Source organism: Protobothrops mucrosquamatus, unplaced genomic scaffold (genome assembly GCF_001527695.2).
Source record: "Protobothrops mucrosquamatus isolate PMUCROS unplaced genomic scaffold, P.Mucros_1.0 scaffold5538, whole genome shotgun sequence".
Lineage (NCBI taxonomy): Eukaryota > Metazoa > Chordata > Lepidosauria > Squamata > Viperidae > Protobothrops > Protobothrops mucrosquamatus.
In genome coordinates, this window is record NW_015391393.1 from 5026 (window position 1) to 18104 (window position 13079).

Sequence of the window (13079 nt, forward strand, 5' to 3'; positions counted from 1 at the left end):
AGGGGAAAGGCGACATGGTAACGTATTGGCTGGAAGGAAAAAAGTCTGGAATAATTCAGAAGAAGGTATTAAGCTCAGATGCAACCTCTGAAGCTATTAACCAGAGTGGTTTTGGTATCATTCCTGGTGTTGTATAGAATGGTCCATTTTCAAATCCCTTCCAAAACAATGCTATCAGACGGCTGATCTCTGCAACTTTTTAGAAAATTATAAGCAGGAAGAACCTGAGTTATCTCTAGGCTCTTGTTTTTTAAACAAACCATACAACCAATACAATTCTCAGCTCACAGATTAACCCAAGTAGTCACTGTGAAGATTCAAGTGTCATATCAAACTATGGCTTATTTTTTTTAACAGATTAATACATCTGAATTCACCCCGGTTTATTTATAGTGTTGAAAGAAAAATCTTCATCAGGGTCCAGTCCAAGCCGGGAATAAACAAAATGGAGACTGCATTAGAAAGATAAAGACCCCTAAAATCTACATACTCCACCCAAACTCATAACCTTTAGGACATAATAGGATTAACCCACGACCATCAGAATACTAGAAAGGCACACTGAAACTCAGGTCCATGCCACAGGAACAGAAAACAACCTCAAAAGCCCAAGAAGGTATAAAAATCCACCATTCTAGGGTACATGTGGTCAGCTGGTCTAGAGCCTCATCTCTTGTAGTTCTGCTCTTCAGTAAACTACAACCTTCTTTCTAAAGCAGTCTCCATTTTGTTTATTCCCGGCTTGGACTGGACCCTGATGAAGATTTTTCTTTTAACAATAGCTCGCCTGTATTTTCTCTGAATACCTGAGGACACATATCATTTTCATTCTACCATTGGTTTTGGCTTAGCAAGAGTTGTGAGTGCAGTTGTAATTTGTGACCTAACTTGTGTTAGGCGCAGCTTTCACTACTGACTAAGATGGCGGAACTATCAGGAATCGTACAATTGTGAAAGCCAAGAGTAGGTTTCATTCTTTCCCCTTGTAATGTCCCTTATACACCATCCCTGTTAAGAGCTTCCCAGAGGACATGATTAGGAGAACGTACTACATAGTCTGTATGTAGAAACTCGACTTTGATTTAGACTCTCCCTCTTGCCTTAGGGCACAACTACTGGGCAAAGTTAGAGAGGACACAAGAATTTGGAACTAGCAAGCTTGCTCAATTTTCCATTTCCATTTGGTTGGGAACATTAAATAGGGGCGCTCACTTTCTAAAATGTTAAAAATAGGAGGCAATGAAATAAACGGCAGTTTGTGTTAGATGTGTTGTCCAAAGCAGTTTTATTAAGATTTTGATCCAGGCACTGTATCAAAACTCATACATGATGGTATAATTTTTCACCTCTTATTATATTCAGAACTTTTTTGGAGGCTGAAAGGGATCCTAGTTGGCAATAAGCACCCAGTAAAGGCACAAATGCAAGGTCTGAATGCAAAGCAAACACTTTAGAAAACAAATGGGAGAACGAATCATGAAGCTGTCTGTACTGTTCTGTGCCTTTTTGTATGAGGATAAGCATTCTTTCTTGGCATTGTTTAATTCACCTTTGGGATGCTGAGTTCCATTTGCTACTGAAGAATGCAAGGCTTTTTTTCATCAAGGACATCACAATCACTCAGGCTTTTCTTGGAATTTGGGATGTTGGCCAAGCAGTCTGATTCCTGAAGCAAAAGCTTGGCTGCTTCCTGTAAGCTTTCCTTTGTTCCTAAATAACTACTGCCATGAGTGATATTCAAGTTGCAGAACTGTGTAGCATCAGTTAAATGCACACACATTCAAAGATGCTCAAGTCCCCTAGCGATTTAAGGAGAAAAAAAAAACCTTATTGGATCAAAACAGAGACTGTTATTACTTAGACTGGTTGAGAAAACATGTATCGTGCTTAAAAAGGTTGTGCGTTTCGTGAAAAATACCCCCTGAGAAATTTGCCATTTATTAGAACATCCAGTCATTATTAAATTTTATTTCCCTTCTTTCTCTGTACGCTGATTGCGTGTTGAGTTGGAGAATTGTCACTCTTGAATTTAAACTGTAGGTTAATGGAGTAAATATTGCAGTCTTATACAGTAACTAAATATTTTCGTGTTAGTTAGATGAAGGTTTTCCTGTCCAGTCGTTATTAGAAAAAATGTTGAGCTTAACTACTACTAATACTCCAAATTGTAAATCAGTAATATTTCAGTAACTGTTTCCCTGTCTATTTTTTAAAGATTCATATTGTCTGTAATTTCTCTTTGAAGAATTTTTTGCTTCTTGTAACTTCTATTCTCTTTCAAATTTCTTTTCAATGTGTAGCCAGTATATCAAACTGCTATTCTGTTTTGCTTTGCTTTGTACATTAATTGACTGTCAGAAGTTGGAGGGGAAAAAACTTGCTTTTCAGATGTTAAGAGATAAAATTTGTTCTTTATTATAATAGCGATTATAACTCTTTTTATTTAAGAATACATTAACATTTCACATTTTCAATACTTTTCTCTCTTTCTGTTGCTTTCTACCTTGAAAGTTTCATTGATTTCCATAAGCATAGGAACTGCAATCTCATGGTAGGACCTAAAACTATGTTCTAGTATCTAGTTACTTCTATTGATTTTTTTCTGTTATTGTTGTCTTTCTTTCCTGTTTTCAGAGTTTATAAGCCGTTTTCTATTACATGTATTGGGATCATTCTTACTATAAATTTCTCCAGTGTCATATATTCTAAAAATTTAGAATAGAATACATAAATATTGAAATTATGAATTGTACACTAAATTGTTTAAAAGGGAAAAGAAGCAGTTTATTCTTATTTTATGTTTAATTAATGATATGAAATATTTGATATTTTAATCAATGCATTTTAAAAATATGACCATCTCATGGAAATTAGATGAAATCATGTTATCAGAATTTTAAGATGAAATACTCTTTTTCAGTATCTGTCAGTTAATAATCCTTCAGTTTATCGTTTATAGTCCCTTTAAAAACCTGTAATTAAACTTCAAGGCTCATATTTAAATGAAAGATTTTGTGATTTCACTGACTTTTAGCAACAGGTCTTGCACTTATACAAATTTTTCAATTAGGCTATTAAGGGGACTCTAAATAATTTCCCTCCCAAATTAACTAGCTTACTAAAATTATACATACTAACCAGCAAACTCACACAGAATAAGTTAGCGTGCATAAATCTTTTCTGAACAAAGTGTTTCATTTAAAAAAACTTGCCATTTTTAGAACAAGTCTCCAAAGTAGATCAATACAATTATTCCCGTAGTGCAAATAGAAAGGCTGAGGCCCAGAAAAAGAACACATTGCTTTCTGTAATTTCTTAAAAGCATATTATTAAATTCTTAATAAATTTCCCCTTTTTCCCAGTTATTTGCCCAAGGAGGTACATTATGGGCATAAAACAAGTTTCTATTGAAGAATAAATAGTTTGGGAGAGTAGGTATTATTGAGTTAAAGGGTTATTTATTGTTTATTAAAAAATTTAAATTGCCAAATAGCGAAATTCTTGGGTGATTTACAATAAAACATACTAAAAGATACAATTTTAATAAAAAATATATATACAAAAAGAAATCAAATAAAATGCAAACTAGGCAGCAGCAAGGCAATCATACGAAGCTAAAACAATACAAATGAAAGAATAATTAAAGTGGAGTAAAAAGGTCAGGGGAAATAGATAGATTTTTCACCTTGTGTCAAAATGATCCTCAAGTGGATGCTAGCTGAGCCTCTCTGTGGAGAGAATTCCACAAAAAATATTTCTTTGTCGAGGCCCACATCAAGCCTTTTGCTGGTGATGGGGACTTGGAAGAGGGCCTCATTAGGTCTTAAAATCTTATTTTAAGTTAGTTACAGGACAACGTGCTCCTTCAGCTAATGTGATCCTAAACCATTTAGGGCTTTAAAGAAAACAGGGCTTAACTTTTAATATCCAGAACATGCCACAGAGACTGCTGCCACTGGGGGGAAAGGTAGTGATTTGGTTCAGGGAATGAACCTTTCCCATATGCAGTTAATCAGTGTGAATTCCACCTTCTTCCACCACATCTCCACCTTGATTAAACCTGAAATTTTGCTCTACTTTGCTTGTGGCATGCTCTAGTAGTCTTAATGGAATCTGGCTATCTTTGAATTTTGAAATATTTGGAGATTCTAAAGCAGTGGTGGCGAACCTATGGCACGGGTGCCAGAGGCGGCACTCAAGAGTCCTGTCTGTGGGCACGCGCACCATCGCCCCAGTCCTAGACCTTCAGCTGGGTTTTATAAAACCTTTTTGCTTTAGGCCTCCGCCGCTATGTGCAAAAAAAAAAAGGTTCAATCAATTTCAACTCGTGGGGAAAAAAAAGATCTTGCAAAGTTGGAATTGATTGATTGAACTTTTTAGTCCCACCCAGTCTGCTGTTACCACTGCAACGACGCCCACCCAATGGGCCACGCCCACCCAATTGGCCACACCCAGCCAATGGGCCATACCCACCTGGCACTCGACGATGCATAAGTGGGTTTTGGGTTGCAGTTTGGGCACTCAGTCTCTAAAAGGTTCGCCATCACTGTTCTAAAGGAATCTAAGGAACCTGAGAGCACACGTTGCCCTCAGCCAAAGATGCACATTTTTTTAGCCCAAAAGTCACATGAGACTTTGTGCATCTTCAAAAACATACTCCAAAAGTGGGTGTGGCTAGTTACCGTTCCTCGGAGAGGAAGAACAGGAGTTTGAAAGGATAAAGCTGATGCATTGAGCATTCGCTATCAACTTGAACCTGTAAGAGACCAACTTTGGCCTTGCTCTGTGTCTGGGGAACTTTGTGGCCTGAAAAAGAAATGCTGGAAAGCCACCTATAGTCCTGGGACACATCTTGCTCCATTCTCTTTATAATCTGGTCTCTGCGGCCCTGTGCTTTGATGATGATGTATGCTTACTCACTTTTGCCTGGTGTTTCTAGCTGTTCCCTGAAAACGTGCAAGGGGCCAATAGAATGGTTTGTTCCCATTCTATCCTCCTACTCCAGTAAGAATTTTACATAACAAGCAAGAAATATCACATGCATATTAACAGACAGTGTAGTATTATAGTTAAGATGCTGCCCAGGCATTGGGAAAATTCAAGCCCATCCTCAGCCACAAAACTTCACTAGATTACTTTGGGCCACCCATTCTGTCAGCCCTACCTACCTCACAAGGACCTTATAGTTGGGAAAAGTGGGAGAAGGGAACGTGATGCGCCCGCCTTTCTTTCCTAAGTAAAGGCAGGATAGAAATCTAAAAATTCATAACAGAAAACACAAGATCTCCCTTTGATATTCTGCTTTGAAATAAACATTACTTAACCATGTTTCCCACACAGTGCTCACAGGTATTTTTCATTTATGTTAAGATGGATCATATGCACAAGGGTTAAATGGTCAATTGCTCTCAACAAAACTGAAGGATGATTGTGCATGATTACCCCTTGTTTTCTACTGAGATGGATCACAGGAAGCTTAACAAACCTATAGGAAATAAAATGTGGGTGGCTAAGGCAAACTTAAAAAGCTAAAACAAAGTACAAATTGTTCTACATTTATTAAGCATGTTGTTCCTCACATTTCATGCCTGGAAGTTATCCTGCATAGATTAATTATGTAACATACATATGAAATGATGTTGCATGTACAGAAATATGTATGTGAGATTTGCTGATTCTGCATTTTCTGAGAGGCTTATTTTCTGTGCTGAGTCATAAGAATTCACTGTTATGGAGTTACATGGTGTTTGTAGCATGGCCGATTAAAACTTCTAATCTTGTATCAAAAAATAGGGGAAGGAGAGCAGAAAAAGCTAGGATAACCTACCCAACTTTAAGCCCTTTTGAATGCCACAAATTTCAACTAGAAAGAGATTTAGCAATATGTTCCAAGATTCCCCACAAAACTAAGAGACCCCAAATAGCTTGATTTTGTCAGATTGCATTGCTGATTACATAATGTTTTTAACTTTACTGTACATTCAGAACAGTCACAGTAGAATATGCAAGTATGGCCCAAGTTAAAATCTGGTGCTAGTTCAAAAACTAGAACTCTTAGCTTCCATCATTATTTCCAATTTCATTGGAGATGGCATGACATGTAACAATGCTGAGTATACTACAGGGAGAGAAAAAACTGTTGGTAACTAATGGTATATTAGTAAAGTTTAGAAACTCAGTTATTAATGTAATTTCACTAATTTTCCTTCATGGATGTGTGGTCTGTCCCAATTGTTTTCAGCTTTGATTTCTGCACACAACACACTTTGAAGTATGCCAAATGTGATCTTGAATATGCTAAAAGTTGAAGAAAGGAATGACACACAAGGGAGGGGGCACAACAGCTTCAAGGATCTTAAGGGGCCTCCCTCCCCTCCCTATGAACTTGCAAAAATTAGTAACAGCACCCAAAGGTGCTTTTTCAAAAGGCAACTGGGCTTTGTTTTTCCTTGAAGATGTTTTGCTTTTCGTGCGGGGGAATTCTCAACCCCATTTCTTTAGCCCAGTCAGAACTGAAGAAGCTTCCTGGATGAGAAGCAAAACGTCTTCAAGCAAAAACAAAAGTCCAAATTGCCTTTTGAAAAAGCACCTTTGGGACAACCACCACCTGGATGACCGAGAATCTCCATAGACATTAATAACAGCACCCAGTCCATTTCCTATTAAACGTTGAGCTTGGCAAATGCGGGGGAAAATTCTCAACCCCTTTTCTTTAGCCCAGTACTTGTATAAGAAAACAACGGAAGCCTCGCTGCTCAGAACTCACCATACCAAAGACCGATTCTCCTCGAACAAGCCATTATTACTTGCATTGAAAAGAAAACAAAAAAGTATTTCAGGCACCAAAGGTTCGCGTCTCAGTTCCACCTACCAGATTTTAAAAGTTTAATAGCCGAGCTAGGAGGCTAGCCCCATGCAGTGCAAAAACCAGCTACTATGATTACATTATCATTATGTTATTACTACCGTTATCGTTATTTGAAAGGGGAAAAAAAAAAGAGTCAGCCGGGTTGATCGTCAGTCTCGTTTGTCCCGGGTTTGAAAGAACGCGGGGCCAACTCGAAAACAGAAAGCAAGATCGGAGCGCTGGCAAAGACGGGTACAGTTCATTCAAACGATCGCCTGGGGATCCGAGGTGAGGTCTTCGGCGGGGTTTATATAACAACAGTACCTGTCGTAAGGGCTGCTCTCCGTGTAGGTGCAAACGATGACGCTGTCGCTGGGGACGATGCTCAGATCGTCCTCCGCCGGCCAGGTGGCGGCGGCGGCCGCCCCCTCGAGGATAAGGGACTCCCGCCGCAGCTGCTCTAAGGCACTGTAAGGGGAGGCCTCGGCCACAAAGATGTTCCCGCCGGGCATCTCCGGATAGCACTTCTCCAAGTACCTCAACATTTCCTCTTGAGCCACTTTGGGGGCCAAGCCCACGCAGTCCCGCGCGGCGGGGGCGGCGAGCGACTCTTTCCCCCCGCAGGCCCCCTCGGGGTTCGCCTTGGCCGGCTGGCCGTCGCAGGCTTTCAGGGCCAGCTCGTCGCAGCTGCTCTTGCCGGACTCCAGGTCCGAGGGGGTCCTCAGCAACTCCAGGACCTCCTTGTCCTGGGGCTTCTTGCGGCAGCAGCAGGCGCAAGGGGGGCAATAGCTGACGTTGGGCCATTTGGTGCAGCCGTCGGTTTTCCTCGTCAGGGCGATAGCGGCGATGCCGGGCAAGCAGATGGCCGGTCCGATCGCCAGAAGCGGGATGTCCCCCAAAGTCTCGCCCTTGATCCCGGAAACGGTGAACATGAAGCCGAAGACCAAGAAGACGCTAACCAAAGCCACCACCAGTCCAGTCCGAGGGTTGATGTCGTCGGGTCGCATGGCTTACGAGCGCTTTAGGGTCATTGGATCCGGTCGCTCCACGAATAAACGCGGGGAGAGGGAGGGGGCGAGGCGCGGCGGCTCCGCGACGGACTCCAAAGGCGCTCGCAACCTTTACCGGACGCCTCGCCTCATTTCACCTTCCCGTCCACTCCCTCCCAGCCGGCCTGTCAAAGGAGCGCGCCGTCGCGTGGCCCCAAAATTGGCCGCGGCTCCTGCGAGGCTCCCCTTTCCCCCCCAGTCGCTGCTTTGGCCGCCGCTGCTTTTGAGCGTGGTTGGTGCCGCGCAGCGAGCTGCCTGTTTCCTCGGCAGCCTGAAGGCACGTGAAATCCCGGGGGCTTCTTCGCTCTTCCCGTTCGGATGCCGGGCCAGAGATCAGCGATGCATTAAAAGCAATTGCAAAGATTTTTTTTTTACCCTAGCAGAGGCTCCGATATGCCCAATACGCAAGCGAGCGAGGGGATTAGGTAACACACGATTGCGTGTGTGGGTCAAAGAGTGGGGTTCGGCCTTGTGTGGATAGGGGAGACGCGAAAGCGGCGATCCTCAACTAGTCCGGGTGCAACGCCATTAATTTAATGGGAGTTCTCAAAAAAAGAAACAAACCAACCCACATGCTTATGGTTCCCGACTTGCATTCTGTCCCATCAAGAGGAAGAAAACAAAATCGAGCTCTCCCCGCCCCCCTCCCTCATCCACCTAAATCCTACCGCCTAAAAATGACCACTTGGGTGTTCAGATCCTGGGCGAAACAATTGCCAAGGAGGGAAGCCGTAAGAAGGCAAAGCAGACATGGGTCTTCAGGGGCAACAGACCTCCTTTTCAAGCCGTTACGCAGCCCATCCACGTGTAGATAGCGAGTGGGTTTTCACGGGCGTGCCCAGGTAGGCTCGAGCGCAGTTCGCGACCCGCGCGCGCTTTTCCACGGGGAAGAGCGCGCGCTGCCACGCAAGCAAAACACCAGCTCTTAAAAGCCCTACTGCGACCTCTCAGCTCGGCCTTCCCGCTTCCTGCGCTCTTCCTAGGCGCCCGCGGTGCGCGGAAGAAATGGCGGGATGTTTCTTAGCAGGTGGCAGCCGTCGCCTAGAATTTGGGGGCGCCAAACCAGCGCCTGTTTGAGGAAGAAGAAACCAATAAAGCGCCAAGTAGTAGTAAACGGCAAACAATACTCTGCCTCGTCCCCCCACCCCCGAGTAGGAGTTCTATTGGGAAACACGTGAGGGCTGCGTTCGTTTGTAGCGCTAATACGACACAGGAGCGAGCTGGACGGTAGCTGTTTGGTGATCGGTGAGGCATTGACAAGACAGCAGGTGTAAGAACTCTTCATTTAAGTTTTAAAACAAAGCAGCAAACATAACAACTCTTCATTTACAGAAGCCCTAGACAACTGCCCTCCACCCTTATTTATACACTCAGCCACTAGGCGGCGGCCAATAGGATTCAAGTACTAGTTTCCGCTTTTAACACAAGTTAGTTAGCGTGTAGACAGAAAGTCTGGTCCTTCACTGACAGTCTTATGACCGTTTTTTTTCAACATTTCCAAGTAATTCACATCAATACATTACGGTAGCCATTAGTCTGGTTTCAAAAGCATCTAGGAAAAGAGCGGCCGAATTAAAAAGTGGCAACACATCACATTTAACTATAGTAACATTTACTATTCGTGCAGGGGGAGGACTCTATGGTTAACTCCTGCAATATGCCAGTTACCCGGTTTACGTCAAATGGGATGTACTTGGCAGCAGTTTTACACAATGTGTGACTTCAGACCTAGGGACTGAGTTTCTGGTAAATATGAGGATGTCATGAAGTGATGTAGTGTTTACAACAGAACGTAGTTTATGAACCCACAAATGGAGCATTCTGCATTTGGCACTCTCCTTATAAAAATATTTGTGGGTAAAGTCCCTTTTTAGATGTATGTGTGTCTATGTGTGTGTGAGAGAGGAGCCTCCGGATGAAATCTGAACAATTAATGGTATTGAGAGGAAAAAGAAGGTGTCTGGAAAAGAATATTAATTAGCAGAAGAAAGCATTTTGTCCTTGGAACTAGTATCTAGTAAATAGAAATTAATTTTCCCTTTTTATCAAAATGTTCTTTTTTCTAGCTGTCCAATACCATTTCCCAATACATCATTGTTTGATACTGTAAGCCAGAATGGAAATTAATGGAATTGTTTGCTTGTTTAGTAAGAGAATTCCTCTTAGGTCAAGTCTCTCTATCACAGTACTATCTATTCTACCTCCTAATGGTTCTGCAAGAGCCAAAGTTGGCATCCTTCACATTGCTTGCAATTTTATACTTTTCAGAAAAAATTACATTTAACTGTGGAATTCAAAAGAATTGAATTTGGAATCTATTCTATCACTGCTTTATATTGAAACTTGTCTTAACATAGATGCCAGGATCACTTCTTAGGTTCTGAGGTTCTACGTAGTTAGGTGATGCTGCCAAGAAGACAGATGGAAAGAGTGAATTATTTGCGTCAAGCATTTTATGCCAGTTTGCTTCAGAACACTCCCCCAAACCAGGTGTTTGCTAGTCTAGTCAAATGTCAGCTACTAGAGGTTTCTCATTTTTTCACAGAGAAAGATAAATACATCTGAAGATCTTGTTTTCAGTAGAACTCACTACAGCAATCTAATGTTTGATACAGATTTGAATGCTTCTTTGTGCCATCGTTTCTTTAGCTTTTGGCTCAATAATATAATATGAAAGAAAGCCTGAGGGGGAACTGCTCTCTAGAGAAATCTTTATTGCTTGTGATCAATCATGCAAATTGTAATGAAGTTAAAGAAATGTGGGAATTTATATTGGGCTCTAAATGTGAATAAAGTGGGACCATAAATGAAAGGATCATTTGGTTGCAACCAATATATAGGGAGAACAAAAGTACCTGGTTTTTTTTTCCCCCAGTGCCACATTTCACTTGAAATGTTCAGGTTCCTTGTCCTACTCCCAAAAAATGTTTTCCCCAAGACTAATCACTGCCAAATTAAGATCCAAATAACTAAAGGAGTAGTTATATTGTTTGATATTAGGTGAAATATTCCTTATTTCAGAATGCCATAATTCCTTATCTCAAAATCCAGCAGTATCACTGAACTCTAATATTTCCAGAGATTTCCTTTTTATTTGAACTGAAATCTCTAATGAAATTAAGAAAGTAGTCCTCAACTTACTTCATTTAGTGAGGATTTGAAATTACGGTGGCATTGAAAATATTGACTTGTAACCGTCAACTGGTTACAACTGTTGTAGCATTTCTGCAGTTTGTATGATCAACATTCAGGTGCTTGACAAGCGGCATGTATTTACGATGGCTGCAGTGTCCCAGGATTACCTGTGACTTTCCCAGCCAGCTTCCGATAAGCATACTCATTGGGGGAAGCGAGATTCACTTAATGACCATATGATTCACTTAACAACTGCAGTGATTAATTTAACAACCATGGCAAAAATGAGAATAAAATTGCGCACAACTCAACAACTGCCTTGCTGAGCAATGGAAAGTCTTTTTTTTATATATATATATAAAAAATTTTATTATTTTGAATTAAACAACAAATACAAATGATGCATCTACAAACACCACAAAAGAAAGAAGATTTTTACTCAAAATATTTCCGAATACTCCCGGCAGTCCCCGCCTTGCCTCCACTCTTATCCACTTTCCCTCTCTTTCCTCCCCCTAACCCAGGGGTAGGCAACCTCGGCTCTTTTATGACTCATGGACTTCAACTCCCAGAATTCCTGAGTCAGCATAGCTGACTCAGGAATTCTGGGAGTTGAAGTCCATGAGTCATAAAAGAGCCGAGGTTGCCTACCCCTGCCCTAACCCCACAACCTCTCCTCTTTCCTCCTACCACTCTACATCCCTTTCGCCTTCTAACCACCACATCGAGTGCAATTTGGGGAACCTGCCGGGAATATTCTCTTATTATTACAATTATATACTTATAATTATTTACTACATCAATTTATAATTTCCCCTTAAACCCCTCCCCTCCCCGACTTCCCAGAACTAAAACAGGAATCAACACCTCATAAAGCAATCAGTTTAAAAAAAAACTTTAACTCAAATAATTAAAAAACAAAAAACAAAAATTAAACTCCATTTTAACTCAAAACCAAAATTATCCATCTTCCCCAAATCCAAACATCTAAAAAAGTAAACTCTACCATTTCTCTTATAATCATTCAAATATCTTAATCCTAGTAAATACAAATTTTAAATTCTTTAAAATAATATAATTGCTTACATATATAACATTAATCATCTAATATCTTATTTTTCTTATTTAAATCCTTTAAAATAATACAATTATATTTATATATATCCTTAATCATCCTAAGTTCTAACAAACATTTTACTAATCCAAAAAAATTAAAAAAACATTGACTTCACAAACATTCCTTATTCCCAACCTCCTCTTACATTCTTCCCAATTTTTTCATTCTTTTTCACATACAAAATCAGTCAAAATCAATAAACCTTCAACCTTTTACACCTTAATCCAGACAAATGCAAATTTTAAATTCATTAAAGTAATATAATTGCATATGTATATGACATTAATCATTTAATATCTTATTTTTAAATCCTTTAAAATAATACAATTATATTTATATATATCCTTAATCATCTTGAATTCCAACAAATATTTTACTAATCCAAAAAATTTAAAAACATAAGCTTCAAAAGCACTCCTTTTTCCCAACTCTCCATCTTACATTTCTTCCCAATTTTTCATTCTTTTTCACATCATTGATACAAAATCAATCAAAGTCAATAAACCTTCATCCTTTTACGCCTTATGCCTTTTATATTTTATAACGTGTCCGAAGTTTTTGCAAGTAATAAGCCTGTAAGCTTTTTCCAAAAACCCAAGCAGCAACATCTTCAGCAGGTTTTCTCCAATACAGGACCCATAGATTAATTCCATATAAGCGCTTTTTCCCCAAAACTTCACCAGGGAAATACACCAAAACCATAACCAAATCTATTACCACTTCCTTTCCCAGCTTCTCAAACTTATCAATTTCCAAATCTCCACAATTTTGCTCATTTTGAAGTATTTCCATAACATCTTCTTCAGCCTCTGCTATAAACCTCTGGAGAATAAATGCCACCATTTCTTCCAATTTCTTCATCCAGATATCTTTAATTTCCTCATTATATTGCTTGACTGCTTGCATCAAGGCATCTTGTACATCATTTATA

The 13079-nt window shown here is 40.3% G+C and overlaps 1 protein-coding gene across 1 annotated transcript; it reads right to left on the reverse strand.

Moving 5' to 3' along the window:
• Positions 1-7110: 7110 nt before the first annotated feature.
• Positions 7111-7854, reverse strand: TMEM215 (transmembrane protein 215). The gene has a single exon (XM_015829166.1). The coding sequence runs from the start codon at positions 7852-7854 to the stop codon at positions 7111-7113; it is 744 nt and encodes a 247-aa protein (XP_015684652.1).
• Between the last annotated feature and the right edge of the window lie 5225 nt (positions 7855-13079).